The sequence below is a fragment of the Aulonocara stuartgranti genome (assembly GCF_965226115.1).
Source record: "Aulonocara stuartgranti genome assembly, chromosome: 3".
NCBI classification, from domain to species: domain Eukaryota; kingdom Metazoa; phylum Chordata; class Actinopteri; order Cichliformes; family Cichlidae; genus Aulonocara; species Aulonocara stuartgranti.
In genome coordinates this window covers 74,796,989-74,813,695 of record NC_138941.1, presented here as the reverse complement: position 1 = coordinate 74,813,695, position 16,707 = coordinate 74,796,989, and the positions used below count along the sequence as shown (strand labels likewise).

General features: G+C 42.1%; 2 protein-coding genes across 2 annotated transcripts in view; one reads left to right on the top strand and one right to left on the bottom strand.

The window, feature by feature from the left end:
- Positions 1-245: 245 nt before the first annotated feature.
- Positions 246-16,707, bottom strand: part of LOC309698981 (CST complex subunit CTC1-like) — a gene marked incomplete at its 5' end in the record, with an annotated part of 42,772 nt that continues 26,310 nt past the window's right edge. The window contains one exon of the mRNA XM_082521758.1: positions 246-265. The remainder of the gene's footprint in view (positions 266-16,707) is intronic.
- On the top strand, positions 10,572-14,901 carry LOC309703203 (uncharacterized protein; the record flags this gene model as incomplete). Its single annotated transcript, XM_082527915.1, has 7 exons — positions 10,572-10,602; positions 12,930-12,971; positions 13,051-13,317; positions 13,398-13,655; positions 13,721-13,897; positions 14,472-14,597; positions 14,863-14,901. The coding sequence occupies 7 exons, from the start codon at positions 10,572-10,574 to the stop codon at positions 14,865-14,867; spliced, it is 906 nt and encodes a 301-aa protein (XP_082384041.1). The 3' UTR covers positions 14,868-14,901.

The following is a 16,707-nucleotide window of genomic DNA, read 5'->3' as shown; positions in this document are numbered from 1 at the left end:
GTGAATCCTCACAAACATCTTTTTCTCTCTTTTCACTCAAACCTTCTGACGTTTTCACACCGACTGTAAATATGAAGAAAACCCTCAGTTTGACGCCACGCCCCCAAACCAGTTCGGCAGTAAAGTGTGAGCAGACGGAGCTGTTACCAGGATGTAAACAGGATGTGCCCTTTCACAGTTAAAGCCTCAGGAATAAAAACATGACCCGATCTTAAATTTTTAAAGATAAAATAAAGTTTAAAGACGACGATGAGCACGTGACTCACTGCTCAGAGCCCACTCACCCAGGTGCATGATGGGAGCAGGAGGAGGAGGCTGGGCCGAGCGTATAGAAACCAAACAAACAAATAAACAACAGCACGACAAACACGTGAACCAGACTTTACCTGTAAACTTACCTGGTGTCTCCCAGGGAGACCACAGTTATGGAGCTGACAGGTAAGTACGTGCAGTACACACTTCCTGTCCTGAAACACACACACAGGTAAACCGCACAGGTACGTAACCATGGGCGTGACTTTGTATTGAACATTGGGGGGTCAAGATCTCTGTCTAAATAAATAAATCTGGGTACATTTCCAGATGATCAAACAACTATTTTGCTGGTAAAACCTGAAACCAGTAAAGAAAACCAGCAGCCTATTAATGCAAGATAATCCATAACTTTATTGGGGCTGACATTGTTGGAAATGAGTCCAAATAAAGAGTCCAAACATTTATAAGCCTGTCTATGTGTGTCTCACCTGGACAGCCTCCTCTGGACACCAGACAACAGCAGAGTGTTACCCGGCAACAGGCCAGGTGGGTAGGGGGTAAGTAAGTTAGCTGGATTTGATTGTTGACGATTTCGCGTGATCTTGGATCGTTCGGTTCTCCGAAGCTCATCCGGGACTTGCTGTCATAGCAACAGATCCGTAAGCGTAAACCTGCTCGGGAGCAGGCTTACTTTATGTAAACAGGATTAGATCACAGCCACTCAGGTATGTCCGCTTCATGTATACGAAAGCAACGGTGAAATATACTCACTCAAATGAGCAATCCTATTTATCCATATTGTATATTCTGTATCTATATGTGTATATATGGTGTATTTATGCTTATATCCTTACTCTCATTCCCCTTAATGTATCTGTAACATGCAACTTCCTTCGGTGCTTTGCTACTGGAAACTGAATTTCCTGGAGGAACCCACCCGAGGGATTAATAAAGTTTCATCTAATCTAATCTAATCTACTCTACTTGGGTTTTCTTCCTGCAGCCCTCATGTTTACTCAAGGTTTAGTTCTGTCTTCATGCTGATTTTCTTGTTCAGTCGTGTCTCATGTTGCAGTTTGTCAATCCTGTCCCTGTGCTCTGTGTTCCCTCTGTTCAGTATCAAGTCTGTGCCTCATGTGTTTCCTGTTTTATTTTGATAGTCCCTGTCCTGTGTGCAGTGTGCTTGGTTTTGCTTCCCTTCTGTCATTAGGCCTGATTTGTCCCAGATGTGTTACCACCTATTCCCCATCTTCTCGTAGTTCTGCTTGTGTATTTAAGCCCTGTGTTTCTCTGTTAGTTGTTGTGTTGTACCCTCACTGTACTGTGTTTTGTTTTCTATGTGCTTCTGGTAATGTTCTGGTTTGCTCTTTCCTGGTTTGATTTTCTAGTTTCCTGGGTTTCTAGTTTGGGCTTAAGTTTGGAGTTTCTAGTTTTGTTTTCTTCTATTTCTATTTGAATGTTCTCCAGCAATAAAGCTGCCACTTTAGTTAATCATTCTGTCTCTGGGTCCTGCGTTTGGGTCCTACATCCTGCCTGCCACCTCAACACCTTTAATTTTACAGCTTCTTAGTTATTATAAAGTGCTGCAACTCATAATGTTTTCTAAGATAGTAAAACCAGATTTAAACCGACTACTTCTACAAAGATGGAGCTAAAGTGATGATATACATTTATAGTTTGGACTTGGACACATACAGTCTGTTTTTCCTTATAACTACATGTGAGTTCAATTAACATTTTGTAGGAAAAGGGAATTTGTTTTTTAAAAGGATTATAGATTCGGACCTGAATTACCCAACGGAACATCTCATTCACTGACGTTTGCTGGAGAAGCTGCTCTGCCTCTTTGTGATGGAGCAGCAGCGTGACGTACTGAAGACTGTTAACGGGGAAGTGCTGAAGCTGAAGGCGTCTCTCTGCTGCTCAGACTGATGTTCAGTCGTCATCCAGACAACAATGAAGACTGCATCGGTCTCTCTGCTCCTCGGTGAGTCAAACACTAAAATCATCGATTTATTTATCACAGCTCCAACAAGCAATATGGCAGGAAAACAACCTTTCAGCAGTTACAAGCTCGCAGCTACTGACTTTAAAGTTCATGTAAAAATTCTGAAAAGTTTCGTCAAGGCGAGAGGAACAGTTCATTCTCCTTCTTATGTCTTTCAGGTTTCATTGGATTGGTGGCTGTGAAGTTGGGCAGGAACCAAGAAGTGATGTTAATGTTGAATAATGGAGCTCACAGTTCTAACTGAAATGTATGAAGAGTGATAGAAAATGGTTTCAAACATGCATGATGAAAGTTTTTCGGTTTAAATCGATCTCATCATCACTGCAAACCTCTCAGAGGTTCAGACTCAGCAGTTTAACCTGGAATCCTGCAGCAAAGTCACCATATAGTCTGGACTAAGTCAGCGATTAAACTTTCTGCCCAGCTAAGTGTCAGTAACATGAAGACCAAAAGAACAAAAGAGACTTGACCTCTTTTCATCAAACATCTCTTCAGTCAGGAAACCACAGCCTCTGACTGCATGAAGCACAGGGTCCTCTGACTGCGTCCCCTCTTTTATCTAGTCTTCACTTCCTCTATTCACAGCCAATTTTCCATTAAGAGGACTGAGTGTATTCAAACAACCACAGACGGTTTTGACTGTTAAAGTTCCCATTCCCATTGACATGATGACCTTTAAACAGCAGCAGTGTGGGAGTGAAACAGGCCGCAAATCTGAAAATGAAAACTGTGCTTTTGAAGGGTGGCTTCTTAGTCCCACACTTTCTTCTCTGCACATGAATGAAAGCTCATCCATGCACAGTTCCTTCTCCATGGTTTACAATGCTGTGCACTGTGATGTTTACCGTTGATTGCCATCTGATCAAAAAATGTATAGAAAACAGGAAAAGACAGGCTAACCTGCGTTGCTGTCTCGGTGGTATTTTATAACTTCCTGTTCCTGTTACAGTGCACGGTGGTGTTTGTGTAGTTTAATCTGCGTGGCTCACAGATCTGGCAAAAATACAGACCTTCCATAATTAAGTAGAAGTACAAATACTACTGTTCAAAAATACTCCAGTAAAAGATGAAGTACTGATTCAACTTATTAACTCAAGTAAAAGTAAAAAAAAGTACAGACTATGAAATGTACTCAAAGTAAGAAAGTACAAAGTAGTAGCAGTAAATCCCTGGCTGATTGTGACCCACACCCATTATCACACCTTGGCTCATGTGATTAGGTAGAGGATCATCAGGGGGTCCATTGTCCCTCTCAGGGGGAAACTCCCACTGAGCTTAAATGTGGGTCTCTTCACCGTTTGATCCTAGAACTGAAGAAGCTTCTCAGATGAGAGGTGAAACGTCTTCAAGCAACTCAAAGAAGTCCAGACGCTTTTCTTTCCAAGCTGCTTAGATTGTGGCAGATACTTCAGGAGATTAAAAAGTTTCCTGAGAGAAAAAAAAACAACAACAAAAAAAACTGTGCAGCCTCAGTCTTTCTTTAAATGACCTCTGACCTTCAGTGACCTCTGACCTCCTGTTGCAGGTGTGTGTGTGCTGCTGCTGTCTGCACTGGCTGTTTGTGCAGGTGAGTAGATGAAGTGCACCATGGTCCAGGACAAACACTGAGTGTAAACACTGATAGAAACTGTCCGTCTGTCCTCCAGTCTCTCTGAGCGTCAGTCCAAACCTTCAGCAGTTCTTCACAGCAGCCTCAGTGTCTCTGACATGTGAAGGTCAGCTGGGCTCTGATGGATGGACGGTGAAGAGGGACACAGGAAGTGGGACTGAGTCATGTGGAGCAGGGGGGCGGGGCTTCGGGAGGTTCAATGGTTCATCCTGTTTGTTTGATGAGTTCAAGCCAATCAGTGGAGTTTACTGGTGTGAAGGTGAAGCTGGAGAGAAGAGTGAAGAAGTCAACATCACTGTATCAGGTAATGAAGTCATTCATTTCATCAGACTAACAGCAGACTGTTATACCACCTCTACATCACTCTGTGGGTCTTTTCCTCAGATAAAGAAGTGATTTTGGAGATCCCTGCACTTCCTGTGAGGACAGGAAGTGATGTCACACTACGCTGTAAAAAGAAAACTGGTGGCACAGCTGCAGCTTATTTCTACTTTAATGGACGTCCTGTTGGACCTAAATCAGAGAAAAACATCACCATTAACGTGCAGCAGTCTGATGAAGGTCTGTATTGGTGTGCTACTGATGAATTTGGATCATCTCCTCAGAGCTTTCTGAGGGTCAGAGGTCAGATCACTGACATCACTTCCTGTTTAAAGCAAACCTGCTGAGCTTATAATAAATTCAATGACCCAGTTTTATCATCTCTCCTGCAGATGTCTATGACACCACCACCATTTCACCAAGTGCCACCAAACCACCACCAACAACAATTACCAATCTCAATTCCCCTCCTTCTACATCGTCCTCCTCCATCATCTCACCTGTAGCTGCTCTGGGTTCTCTGGGTCTTCTAGATCTTATTCTGGTTGCAGCTTTGCTGTTTTGGAACAAAAAACAAGGTATAAAGTGTGTCAAACCCCCCAGAGCTCATTAGATTAAACATTTTACATGGAAAAATAAATTTTCCTTAATAATTATGTAATTATATACTATAATTCAATTATAAACTGTCCCCATTCACATTGTTTAGCAGAGAACTTATCTTACATGAAAAATATAGAGACACTTTTATTGATAAAGTATAAGACCCGATCCTTGGGGTGGAACAATTTTTGGCGCAGCGTGTTTTGGGGTTTAAATTCCACAGAGACCCAGTGTTTAGAAAAAATGCATCTCAACTGCTCCGATACTCCTGACACAACAGTATCACTACAGGTTTTGACAAAAGTCCAGCTGGAATTAGTGATGGGATTTCCGGCTCTTTTTAGAGAACCGGCTCTTCCGGCTCCCAAGCGGCTCTTCAGGTTGTTTTGTTGCTTTAATTAAAAACGGTCCGGGGCTCCAGGGTCCGGGGGAAGCAGGGATTAATCCCATACATGCTCTCAGTGGGTTCCAAACACACACACACACTCTCTCGGGTCCAGGGCAGATCTATATACACACAGAGAGAGACGTCCAGGTTAGGGATAGTCTCAAACTCACAGATACAGGTTCAGGTCCGCCGTCATAAATAGTGCTCCAAATCAGCTGGGATCGGCTGCAGGTGTGACGGTGAGCACAGGTGCGTGGGCCAGGGGCGGGGCCCGTAATGAGCACCGCCCCAGCAGAGGAGAGAGAGCGCAAAGGAAACAAAACAAACAAAACATGTTGCCAAACACAGAGTGAGCCAGCGAGGCACGAGGACCACGACACAAAGCACGTGCAAACTCCAAAACACATTTCTAGCTTTAACTGAACTTCAAAGCAGAGCAGATCACTTAAATTACACAATTGAAAGCATGAAAGCATGTGTGTATTGTTTGTGTATTTATACACAAGCACTCATATATATTAAAAAATATGTTCATTTACCTGTTACTACCACACACCAAATCCGGTTGTTGGTACTTGCTGGATTGTGTAGCCTCTAGGTAACAAAAGCTCAACACTGCCCCCTAGCATCCTGGAGCACTTCTGTTCTCTTCTGTACATGCCTCGGAGTTTGTATGTGCTTTGTCTGTAGGGGCCACCGTAAATATACTTTTATTTATTCACTCCACATAAAATGTAATAAATAAATCATATAATACAAAAACCAACTAATCACATTTCAACTTTTAACTAGTTAAATTTTTAGCTTTTTCCTTTTAAACAAATTTAAAGTGAACCAACACAAAACACTGCAAACCACAATTAAATATAAATTATAATATGAAAACAAAAAGAAGATGCATATTCTCTGTCATATGGACCTGCATGAATAAACTTTCTGAATCCTTTATCATCTGCAACTGAAAATAGTTGTGGATGATTACTATACCTTTCTAATGTGACGTTGTTGTCCCTGCCTCTCTTTCTCTCTCCCTCCCGCTCTGTTCCTGTGCTACTGAGTGTCACTACCGCCCCTCCCCCCTCTGCTCAGTGAAGCGGAAAAAAGTGCGAGAGAGAGGGTGAGAGAAAAAAAACCCACGGCTCGCGATAAGGAGCCGGCTCGTGTCGTTCACGTCAAAGAGTCGGCTCTGAGAGTTTCCTTCGCGACCCACACATCACTAGCTGGGATAACCACATTTACTCAGGGCCTTCTTGATGTGATGTTCCTCCTGGCCGCTGTGTCTGTGGGGATGGTGTTCGCTCTGTGTTGTAGCGTCCTGATGACGCCCAGTTTGTGCTCCATGCTGGCAGACGTCTTCGGTTTAGAATCTTTTATTATTTGTCTCATGTTTAAATCCTCGTCTTTCTCATTCCTGCAGAAAGGACGCTGTCATCAAGTCTGAGTCAAGTCACCTATCAGGATATGAACTTCAGACAGTCAGCCAATAAAATTACAGATACACACTCACATGTTGTTTTCTCCAGTCCGAGGACACTGCAGGTACACATTCAGCTGTTATCCAACAAGTTATTGCTTCACAAAATATGATTATGACCCTTTGTCCACTGTGGGTCCTTGTGATAATTTCTTTGCTCCTCTATTCGTCTTGTCTTTCCATCTCCTGGATTCTCTTTTAACCATCTACTCATTCTCGTTCTCTTGTGCATCAGGGCTGAGTTATTGATGGAGTTTCCCAGATCAAATTTAAAGGAGGATGGGAAGAAGAGGATTTTCTCTCTGCCAGTCCCGTCAGCTCCCTGCTAAGATTTAGAGCTTGTCCTGTTTTTCAGTATGAAGGCCCTGCTCATCTGTTTTTCTTGCCATTGCTTAAAAAGTGTACATTCTGCATCCAAATGTCCAGCTGCCTTCAACTTTGATGTTTGTCTTGGCCAAAAATAAGCCTTCAGTTTATTCCTTTGTTTAAATAAAAATCTCTTGCTGATAAACTGAACCCTGGCTGTGGCGTCAGAGTAGCGCTATATAAGTGCTACATAAGAACCAGTCCTTCTACCATTTACTAAAAGCAGGCTTTTGCCAGGGCTGCAAAGGGATTTGTAAAGAATGATTTTTTTAGTGTACTATGCTTCAGGCAGTTGTTGCATGGAAGTGGCTGTTACTGAAAGTCCAGCACAGACCTGTAGTGACAGCCAGTGACTGGCATTTTGAAATGATAATAATAGCATAATGATTTAAAATTCCAGGTTCCTAATGAAGGTCTTGCAGATAAACAGTAACACATTCTATAATTTATTATTAATAAATAATAAACAGGTGGAGCCGGTAGCTCAGCATGTTTGATTTGGCAGTTTTGCACTAGATGAGCTTCCTGAGGCAACTCAAACGGGATCTGTGTTTCCAGGTGGAACTGAACAACAACCTCTCCATTGGAGCCAATAATAAAAACATGAATAACAATAAGCTTTATTTGGGGCTCTGATCTGAGGATGTAACATCATTTGTAATGTGGGTCTCAACAAGCTCAAGGAACGCTTTAAAAGTAGCCATTAATATAGTAAAATCACGGGTAGCCAGTGTAGCGCTGTTTTTTAAATATGCTGAAAGTGTGGCAGCAGAGTTTTGAACGAGCTGGACTCTTGACTGAGTAAAGTCTGCACTACGTGAGGAGACTGGAGGAGATGAAAGCATGGAAAACTGTGAGATCAACAGATTCATCTTTTTCTGGTGAAATGTCTGGAAGTTTCTTTGGTTTGTGTACAAGAAAGTGAAACAATTTTCTTGAATTCTTAAACATTTTTACATGATATTAGTCGGCGGCTCCTTTACTAAACAGCTCCAACTGTTTGATTTGTTTGAATTTTACAGGACAGCTTTTCCCGTGTTACTCATTCATTATGGAGCTACTGTAGTTAACATGTAATGCTTCTCTAAAACCCTGTGACACAATCTTCTTTAACATTAGTGCGCATTAACCCCACATCTTCCCTGTTTTATTGCTGATGTTGGCCTGACAGTATTGGGGTAACAATGTCTCCTCTGTTTAGGAGAGGGCAGCAGGGTCACATCCTCACTGACATCACCTGTATTTGCACTACAGTCGTTCCCTTCACTGACCTTTGCTCTCCTTCTCTTTTCCATCAGGTTGTGTAAAACTGAAACAGGCATTAAATGTTTACTACAAATGATGCTTTACACAGAAATGCATTGTTAGCTGTTTTTACACACCAGCCTGTGTGAACCTTTAGTCTGAGCATGGGGTCAAAGGTCAGGACAGAAATGCAGCACTGTAACACATATACATATGTAAAACATCAGACATTTGACTGATTTGTGTTGTGACATTTTCGTTTATACAAATAAATCATCATCACACACAGAAGAAATGTACAGACCGTACATTTATTAGCTAATATCAGTGGATACAAGAAAAATGGTACAAAGACAAACACTAGCAGCCTTAGCGTTTCTGTTCTGAATCTCTAATCTCTCACAGACATTCATCAAACCCTGTCCTCTATCAGCTTTCAACATAAGAAAAGTATTAGGCCTCATTGAAAAACAGTCTGTTTGCAGATGAAGTACTTTAAAAACGATACTTAAAAACATTTCATACACAAATCTGTCATTTATCTAGATTTTCTTGACTGAGTTTACAATATACTAGAACTGCCAAAAACACATGAATAGAAACAAATGATGAAGGATCCACTTCAAGGAAAGTGGAAAAGCCTCTGTTAGCTGCTGTTTGCAGCTGGCACAGTCTAACAGAGGCTAATACCAACACTAACCAACAGTTTAGCATATCGTCGACAGCTCACCTCAGCATGGCTGTCCTCGGTCAGCAGTGAGCTTTATTAACTTGCACAAAGTTTTACACCCTGTTTGAGAGTAAATAAAAGTGGACATTTCTCAGCTCCAGCATTGACAGCTGAGGTAAACGGTGGACCGACAGCTTATCCACAAAATGGGAAAAACTCCGGTCCAGAATCCGGTCCAGTCCTCGTGGCAGTAAAAACTGTAATCATGCATACATGCTTTTGTCACACCTGACCATTTCGTACAATATAATTGAAGTTTTGGATTTAAAAATTTAGCAGACGTGAACGAGCAACATTCCTGATGAGGCTGGTCAACGCTGTTCAACTAGAAGCCTACGTGGATGATATCACAGCCTACACATCCCCCTGAACTGAACTGCCTCAGTGAAATACTTGCTCACTCACACCAAACTTCATTAAATGTGAATGTGTTACTTTGCTGGTTCCCAGTTGCAGCTTAAGTGCATCCAATATTAGATTTCCCAGCTTTTCAAACACACCATGAGCTGTGCCATTTTCTGGGCACAGCAGGTTAATACCATATAAAGATTTCCTGATGTTGTATCTCCAATAACAGGTCACGGCATTTCGCTCTCGAGGCAGCCAGTGCCCTCCCTGCAGTCCCAAAAAGGTTGATTCGGTTCATCTTGACGCACACCTGTGTGCACTTATATTCAAAAGGTTTTTCCGTGTAAAGATCTGATAGTGGGTGTGGGGAGTCATAGATTCAGCCCCCCCCAGGACCACCGGATGGGCAGATGCTCCACCCACCTTGAAAGAGCTGAGGAGATGCCTATATGGGATGTCACCCAGCAGCCACAGTACAGAAGTCAGAGAGGGCCGGCAGCCAGCTGCACCAGAGCAGACCGAGGCCCGAGGTTTGAGGGCCCTCCACCCCCCAAAGGGGCCTGACGGAGTCACGGATTCCAGGCCCTGCCAAGCAGCCGCCGGGAGTGAGCCAGTATGTGAGACCTGACTTGACACATAGACATAGACAAACATGCACACACAGACACAAACATACACCACCCTCATACACACATATACAAATATTCAGCACTCACCCAGTGTGGAGACAAGCAAAAATGAACCCACACTCCCCAAACACACTCTGAACCCCAAGTCCATTTCTTTTAGGGGAGAAATGTCTGATTTTGGGGTGGGGGTAAATTTCATGATACATGATCACATGGTCAAATATTTTTAGATGTTTGGCTCCTCCCACGGGATGGTGTGCATCTTTCTCTGCTTTCTCTGAGATGTGAGTATGGATATGTGTGTGTTGACTGTTGAGGCAGGTGGATGCTGCTGATTGCTGGTTTGAAAGAGTTCCTAAGTGTTGATTGGATGATTGGATGTACAGCAGCTTCTTAAACCCCAGCTCACAGCCACCTCCGCCCTCTACTTCCCTCCTCTGTACCAAATAAGGAGCCAGCTTTGATCCAAATCAGCTAACTGCGCATCACCAGCTCTTCCTCGTCCTCGCTGTCCAGAAGCAGCAGCGTGATGATCTTGACAGGGAAGTGGTGAAGCTGAAGGTGTCACTCTGCTGCCAGTCGTCGTCCCGACAAGATGAAGACTTCATCTGTGTCTCTGCTCCTCGGTGAGTCAAACGCTGAAATCCTTCACTCACTCATAGCGTTCATTTATCTTATAACACAGTAACAGAGTGTGTGCTGGATGCTCTCACTGACTGACTCTAAAATGAAATCTCTTCAGGTCTGTCCAAAGTCTGAAGTTACGTTTATGCGAGAAGAAGAGTTCACTCTTCTTCTTTAGTGTTTTTTGTTGTTTTATTTGATATTTGTTTGTCAAGTTGGACAGAAATCAAGTAAAATGTGTTTGTTTTTTTACGGCAGCTCACACTTTTAACTCAGAGGCACCAAATGAAGAGAAATTTGTTCCTGACGGGTGAAAGAAGGACAATGAAAGTGTGTTTGTATGTGACTTGAAGTTGTCTCATCAACAGTTTGTATGTTTTTGTGACGCCCACAAGTGTATGGTCACAATTGTAATTTTGTTGTGAATTGTTTTTGATGTAAAAGACCTGATTTTATGGTGGTATTGCACTTTTCATTTAGCGTTATGGACAATGTAATTGCGTGGCATTGCCACAAGGGGGAGATAGTGGTGAGTGCGATAGGCTGTTGCAACGCGTCTCGGCCTCAGACGAGGAAGAGCCTGCAGACCGAACGCAACTGATGTCTCCTGTCTCTGCTTTTCTGTTAAAAAAACAGGTCAGTAGTTCAAGTTTGCTCACCACAATGTACATATAAAGGCAAGAAACCTTTTTCTGTCTTAGTTTAAAGACCGCAAATGTTGTGAGAGAGTGTGTTTTCACTGATTGAGAGAAAGCTAACTATACCGCCATTTGTAATGGCAGCCGCCATTTCACTCGTAGTCTAAATAGGCAGCTGGTCTTATTACCTGTTTTATTTTGTGACAAATGGAGCTCTTAGACACTTCTTTTATCCTGACATTATTGGAAGTTACAGTTGATTAGGACCTACCCAGTTCTTATGTGTCAAATGTAAATAGTCTGATGTATACTGTTTGTGGATGATTGTGAACTGTTTGTGAGCAATGGAAGAATATTTTTGTTTATTGGTTACAAATGTAATATATTGTTTGAATCTGTTAAAGTATAAGAAAAGTATAAAGGTGACATAAGCGGGTTAATTGCAGTGTTAGTGGTGCTGCACAGAAATGTTTTGATGCTGAAATGCAGTAAAATTGGTTACAGATTTATTGTAAATAAGGACGTTCATATACAATGATTATTTTGTAAGTTTATTCTTGTGAGAGTGCAAGGTAACCAAAAGGGTTTGAGCTATGGACCTAATTGAATGTTTGTGTTGTTAAAAGCGAAATGTGTGTGTCTAAATGAAAAGAAAAGGACGTTGTTAAACTCTGTTAATAAATCAGACGAGGAAGAACCTGCAGACCGAACGCAACTGATGTCTCCTGTCTCTGCTTTTCTGTTAAAAAAACAGTTTAAAAACAGACCCCATCGAAGGCCTGTAACATTTTGCTGCTCAGAACCTTTTTTCATCTCAAAGTTCAGATCCATCGTGTGTTCTGGACTCAGAGAGTTGGACCTTCATATCCAGTTTGTTGTCTGTAACGTGTTTACTTGTAGAGAAGTCAGGCAACCTCTTTTTTTTATCGAAGATCAACTTTCACTCAGGAAACCACAGCTGCTAGCTGCAGGTACCACATGCTCCTCTGGTCTGTTATGTAGTCTTCACTTCCACTATAGAGAGCAAACTTTCCTTTATGTGGACTCTAATGAAAGGACTGGAGACTGTTTTTTGTCATTTACCTTACTTTTGTGTATTTTGTTTTCTCATGATGAGCTTCAAACAGAAGCAAACTGGGACTCAAACCTGTGAATAAAGATCAATGAAGCAGCTTCTCCAGGTTTTTATTCAGCAGCTGATGCTGAATAAACAACTAACCCTTATCCCATGGCTTTGGTTTATAAGTTCTGACTGTTTAATCCTGAGAATGCTTTTCTTGCCTGCTGTACCCCTTACTCCTTTATTCCCCATTGCCCATCCACCCCAAACTGCTGAGTCTTCATGAAGCCTGAGTGGGGAGCAGTTTCTCTTCTGCTTCCAATAATCAACAATTCCCCAAAATCTGCTTAGTTTGGGAAATGTTTAGGTGCAGGGTGTTAGATTGTCAAAACAGATATGACGCCCACCTCATTCAGACCAAGTGTACCAACATAGTTTCGTCAGCATGTGTTAAAACTGAGCTGGCGCTTTGTGTGATGTTTATAAGTCTAAATGTACTTTTAAAGCCTAAAAGGAACCTTAAAAGTGAATTAAAGGTCTCCCCCCTTTAATGTGATGTTTTTGGAACAAGACCAGATTGAAACAGGTTCCTGCCCTCTGACCTTCAGTGACCTCTGACCTCCTGTTTCAGGTGTGTGTGTGCTGCTGCTGTCTGCACTGACTGTTTGTGCAGGTGAGTAGATGAAGTGCACCATGGTCCAGGACAAACACTGAGTGTAAACACTGATAGAAACTGTCCGTCTGTCCTCCAGTCTCTCTGAGCGTCAGTCCAAACCTTCAGCAGTTCTTCACAGCAGCCTCAGTGTCTCTGACATGTGACGGTCAGCTGGGCTCTGATGGATGGACGGTGAAGAGGGACACAGGAAGTGGGACTGAGTCATGTGGAGCAGGGGGGCGGGGCTTCGGGAGGTTCAGTGGTCCATCCTGTGTTTTTGATGAGTTCAGCCCAGTCAGTGGAGTTTACTGGTGTGAAGGTGAAGCTGGAGAGAAGAGTGAAGAAGTCAACATCACTGTATCAGGTAATGAAGTCTTTCATTTCATCAGACTAACAGCAGACTGTTATACCACCTCTAACTCACTCTGTGGGTCTTTTCCTCAGATAAACATGTGATCCTGGAGATCCCTGCACTTCCTGTGAGGACAGGAAGTGATGTCACGCTACGCTGTAAAAACAAAATTGGTGGCACAGCCGCAGCTTATTTCTACTTTAATGGACGTCCTGTTGGACCTAAATCAGAGAAAAACATCACCATTAACGTGCAGCAGTCTGATGAAGGTCTCTACTGGTGTTCTACTGATGAGTTTGGATCATCTCCTCAGAGCTTTCTGAGGGTCAGAGGTCAGATCACTGTTTCCTGTTAAAGCTTAAACCTGTTGAGCTGATAACAAACTGAATGACCCAGCTTCATATCTTTCCTGCAGATCCTACTACACCAACACCACCAACAACAAAAACATCAGCAAACATCCATATCTCCTGTTCTCCTCCTCCTCTTCCTAATCCCTCCTTCATCATCCCAGTCATAGTTACTGTAGGTTCTCTGGTCCTTGTGGTTCTGGTTTTGGTTCTAGTTCAGCTTCTTTGGAAGAAACACACAGGTATGATATCCGTCTGACCCACCTGGGCTCTTTTGGTTCAAGCAGCAAATTAAAATATTTTGAAATTTCACTTGAGAAAATCTGAGGGACTTTCCTGTCTGCATTTATTTTGTAGAGCACTGGGTCCCAACATCTTTAGACTGATGCGTTCCCATGGCCCAATTGAAAAGTTTTAAAAGTTCTGGAAGTGTGTCCATAAAAATGAAAAGTATTACTGATATAAACTGGGCTTATCTCTCATTCAAAGTCACGTCCAGACAGCTTCCATCAGGGTTTCAATTTTAGGATCGCTCCCTAGAAATTAGATTCAGGCTAAAACCCCACAGACACAAACACCAGTTTGGGTTGTTTTTCCTGATTGGCTGTCACTTGTTAAGGTGGTATGATACAGGAACAGTGTTCTGTGGTCTCATCACTCTGATGCTGCCATCATGGCTCTGCTTAATCCATAATCAACGAGTCTTTGCTCCTGAATCCTGTACCTGTAACATCAGACTGTCTATGAAGGTCTTCTAAACATCCTACAGCAGTGAAGTGATCACCAACGTTCATTCACATCACATCATTTCTGCAGGGAGACACCAGCCAGCCTCTACAAATGATGTCGCATATGCCGAGGTCACCATTAGAGAGTCAGCCAATAAGATGTCAGTCATCCAACCAGAAGTGATTTACTCCAGCCTGAGCATAAACACTACAGGTACACATTCTAGCAGGTGACATAAATGAGCGATAAAAGCAAGAGAAATTGAGAGTTGAAGAAGATGAGACTTTTTTTCTCCTCTTCATGCTGCCATGTGTATTTGACCTCTGTCTCTAAATTAATCTGAAAGTTTCTTGTTCTGGACAAATTTAAATGTAAACCCATTTTCTAAAAATTTTAAATTTAAAAAATGTGTAAATAAACAAAGAATACAAAGATTTGTAAATCTTATATTTTATTAACAACACAATACCAAAACCAGGTTAAAAGAAGAGAAAACCAAGTGGTAGCAAAGACCAACAGCTGGAGGAGGAACACTTCCAGAAATGACTGTCAATGAACACAGTTCACCACACCACCTATTCCAGGAGCGCAGCTTCATAGTAGGAGAGTCAGGTGCTGAACTGGCCTGCCTGCAGTCCTGATCTTTCATCAATGAAAACATCTGGAGCATCATGAAACCAGAAGCAGGACAAAGAAGAGCCAGGACTGCTGGGCGGCTAAAACCCTCCATCAGACACGGATGGAGCAACATCCCACTCCCAAAAAGTCCAAAAGCTGCTGTCCTCAGTTCACAGACATTTCCAGAATGATGTTAAAAGGCGAGTCTGTACAGGAGCATTACAAAATTACACTTCTGCTATGTGTTTGGTTTTCTGTCTTTGAGAGAATATGAGACTTGAAAATCATTGGATTCTGTTTTTATTTGTTTTAAACAGCATCACTACTTTGAGGTCGTAACATGTGGTCATGGAAAAAATATTTTTACCTCAAATATATCAAAAGTTTTGAAAGTGGGACAGGAACGCAGCATCCACAGCAGGTCTGCAGCTCTGTCGCTAGTTTCCTGTTTTACAGTTAACGTTGTCACTGGTTTCCACTAAACCTTTACTGTGGTCTCTGTGGTCGATTCACTGTTTGAAAAATGGGACAGTGACAGTGTCAGACAGCCGTGGCACTGATCCTGCAGCTTCAACAGATCGCTGCACTGGAAGAATGTGATTGGTACATAGTGTGAGGCAGTTCAGGTTAGTATGAACGTCTGCCCTTTTCCAAAATAAATGTGGGAAATTTTCTTTATCCATGTGTGTTTGGTGAAAAATAAAGTTGACAAGTCGCTCAGAGAGAGATCAAAGATGAGGTTAGGCCACCTTTTGGATTCCACACGACGCACGAGGAGCTGATGAAGATGCAGAGTCACCAAAGTGACGGGAGAAAGTTCTCCTGTGTGAGACGCAGCAGTCACATCAAAAGCAGATAAATGGTGAAGTCACCTGAGTCAGTAGCTGTTTTTCCCCAGAGTCGAGTGTTCATTCACCCACATCAAAACAGGTGCTGCTCGTGTGGTTAACTGATGAGAGAAGCTGAAGTCTCTGCGTGACAGGGCTTCCTTGTTGACACCAGTGGGAAATGATCAAAGGTAAAACAACCGGTGTGATAAACCACGAAGTGTTTTATGTGTTTAAGTTCAGTTTAACTGCTGTTCGAACGTTGTGGACTGTTTCCCGCCATGAAGAAAGAAAAGATAAACAGTGTCTGACAGAACATGAGAGTGTGCTGAACTGGATCAAATTATTACTGAGAATGAAATACCATGACCTCATGAACTACAGTAAACTAAGAATGATGATGATGAGTAGAAGGAAGAAGACGACCCACAACCTCCCTCCTCAAATTCCTGTCTCCTCAAGGTCAGCTTTGTTTCACTCAGCAGTTCCACCTCAACAACGCCGTGTGGTTCAGTCAAATTTTCCCGTATCAAATTCAAATTCAAATTCAAATTTTATTTGTCACGTACACAGTCATACACAGTACGATATGTAGTGAAATGCTTGGACAACTGCTCGTGACCTAAAGAAAACAAAAAAGGAAAAGGCTATGAATAAGATAGGAAATAAATATGAAAAATTAAAAAGGGTAAATTTAACTAGGAAGGAATAAAATATAAATTAAGGTTAAAAATGAAATAACTGTACAACACAAATTAGAATGAAGGGTAAATTTAACTGGGAAGAATAAGATAAAATATATAAATTAAAGTTGAAAATAAAATAACTGTACAACAAAATACACAATATAGAACTATATAAGAATGTATGAAGAAATC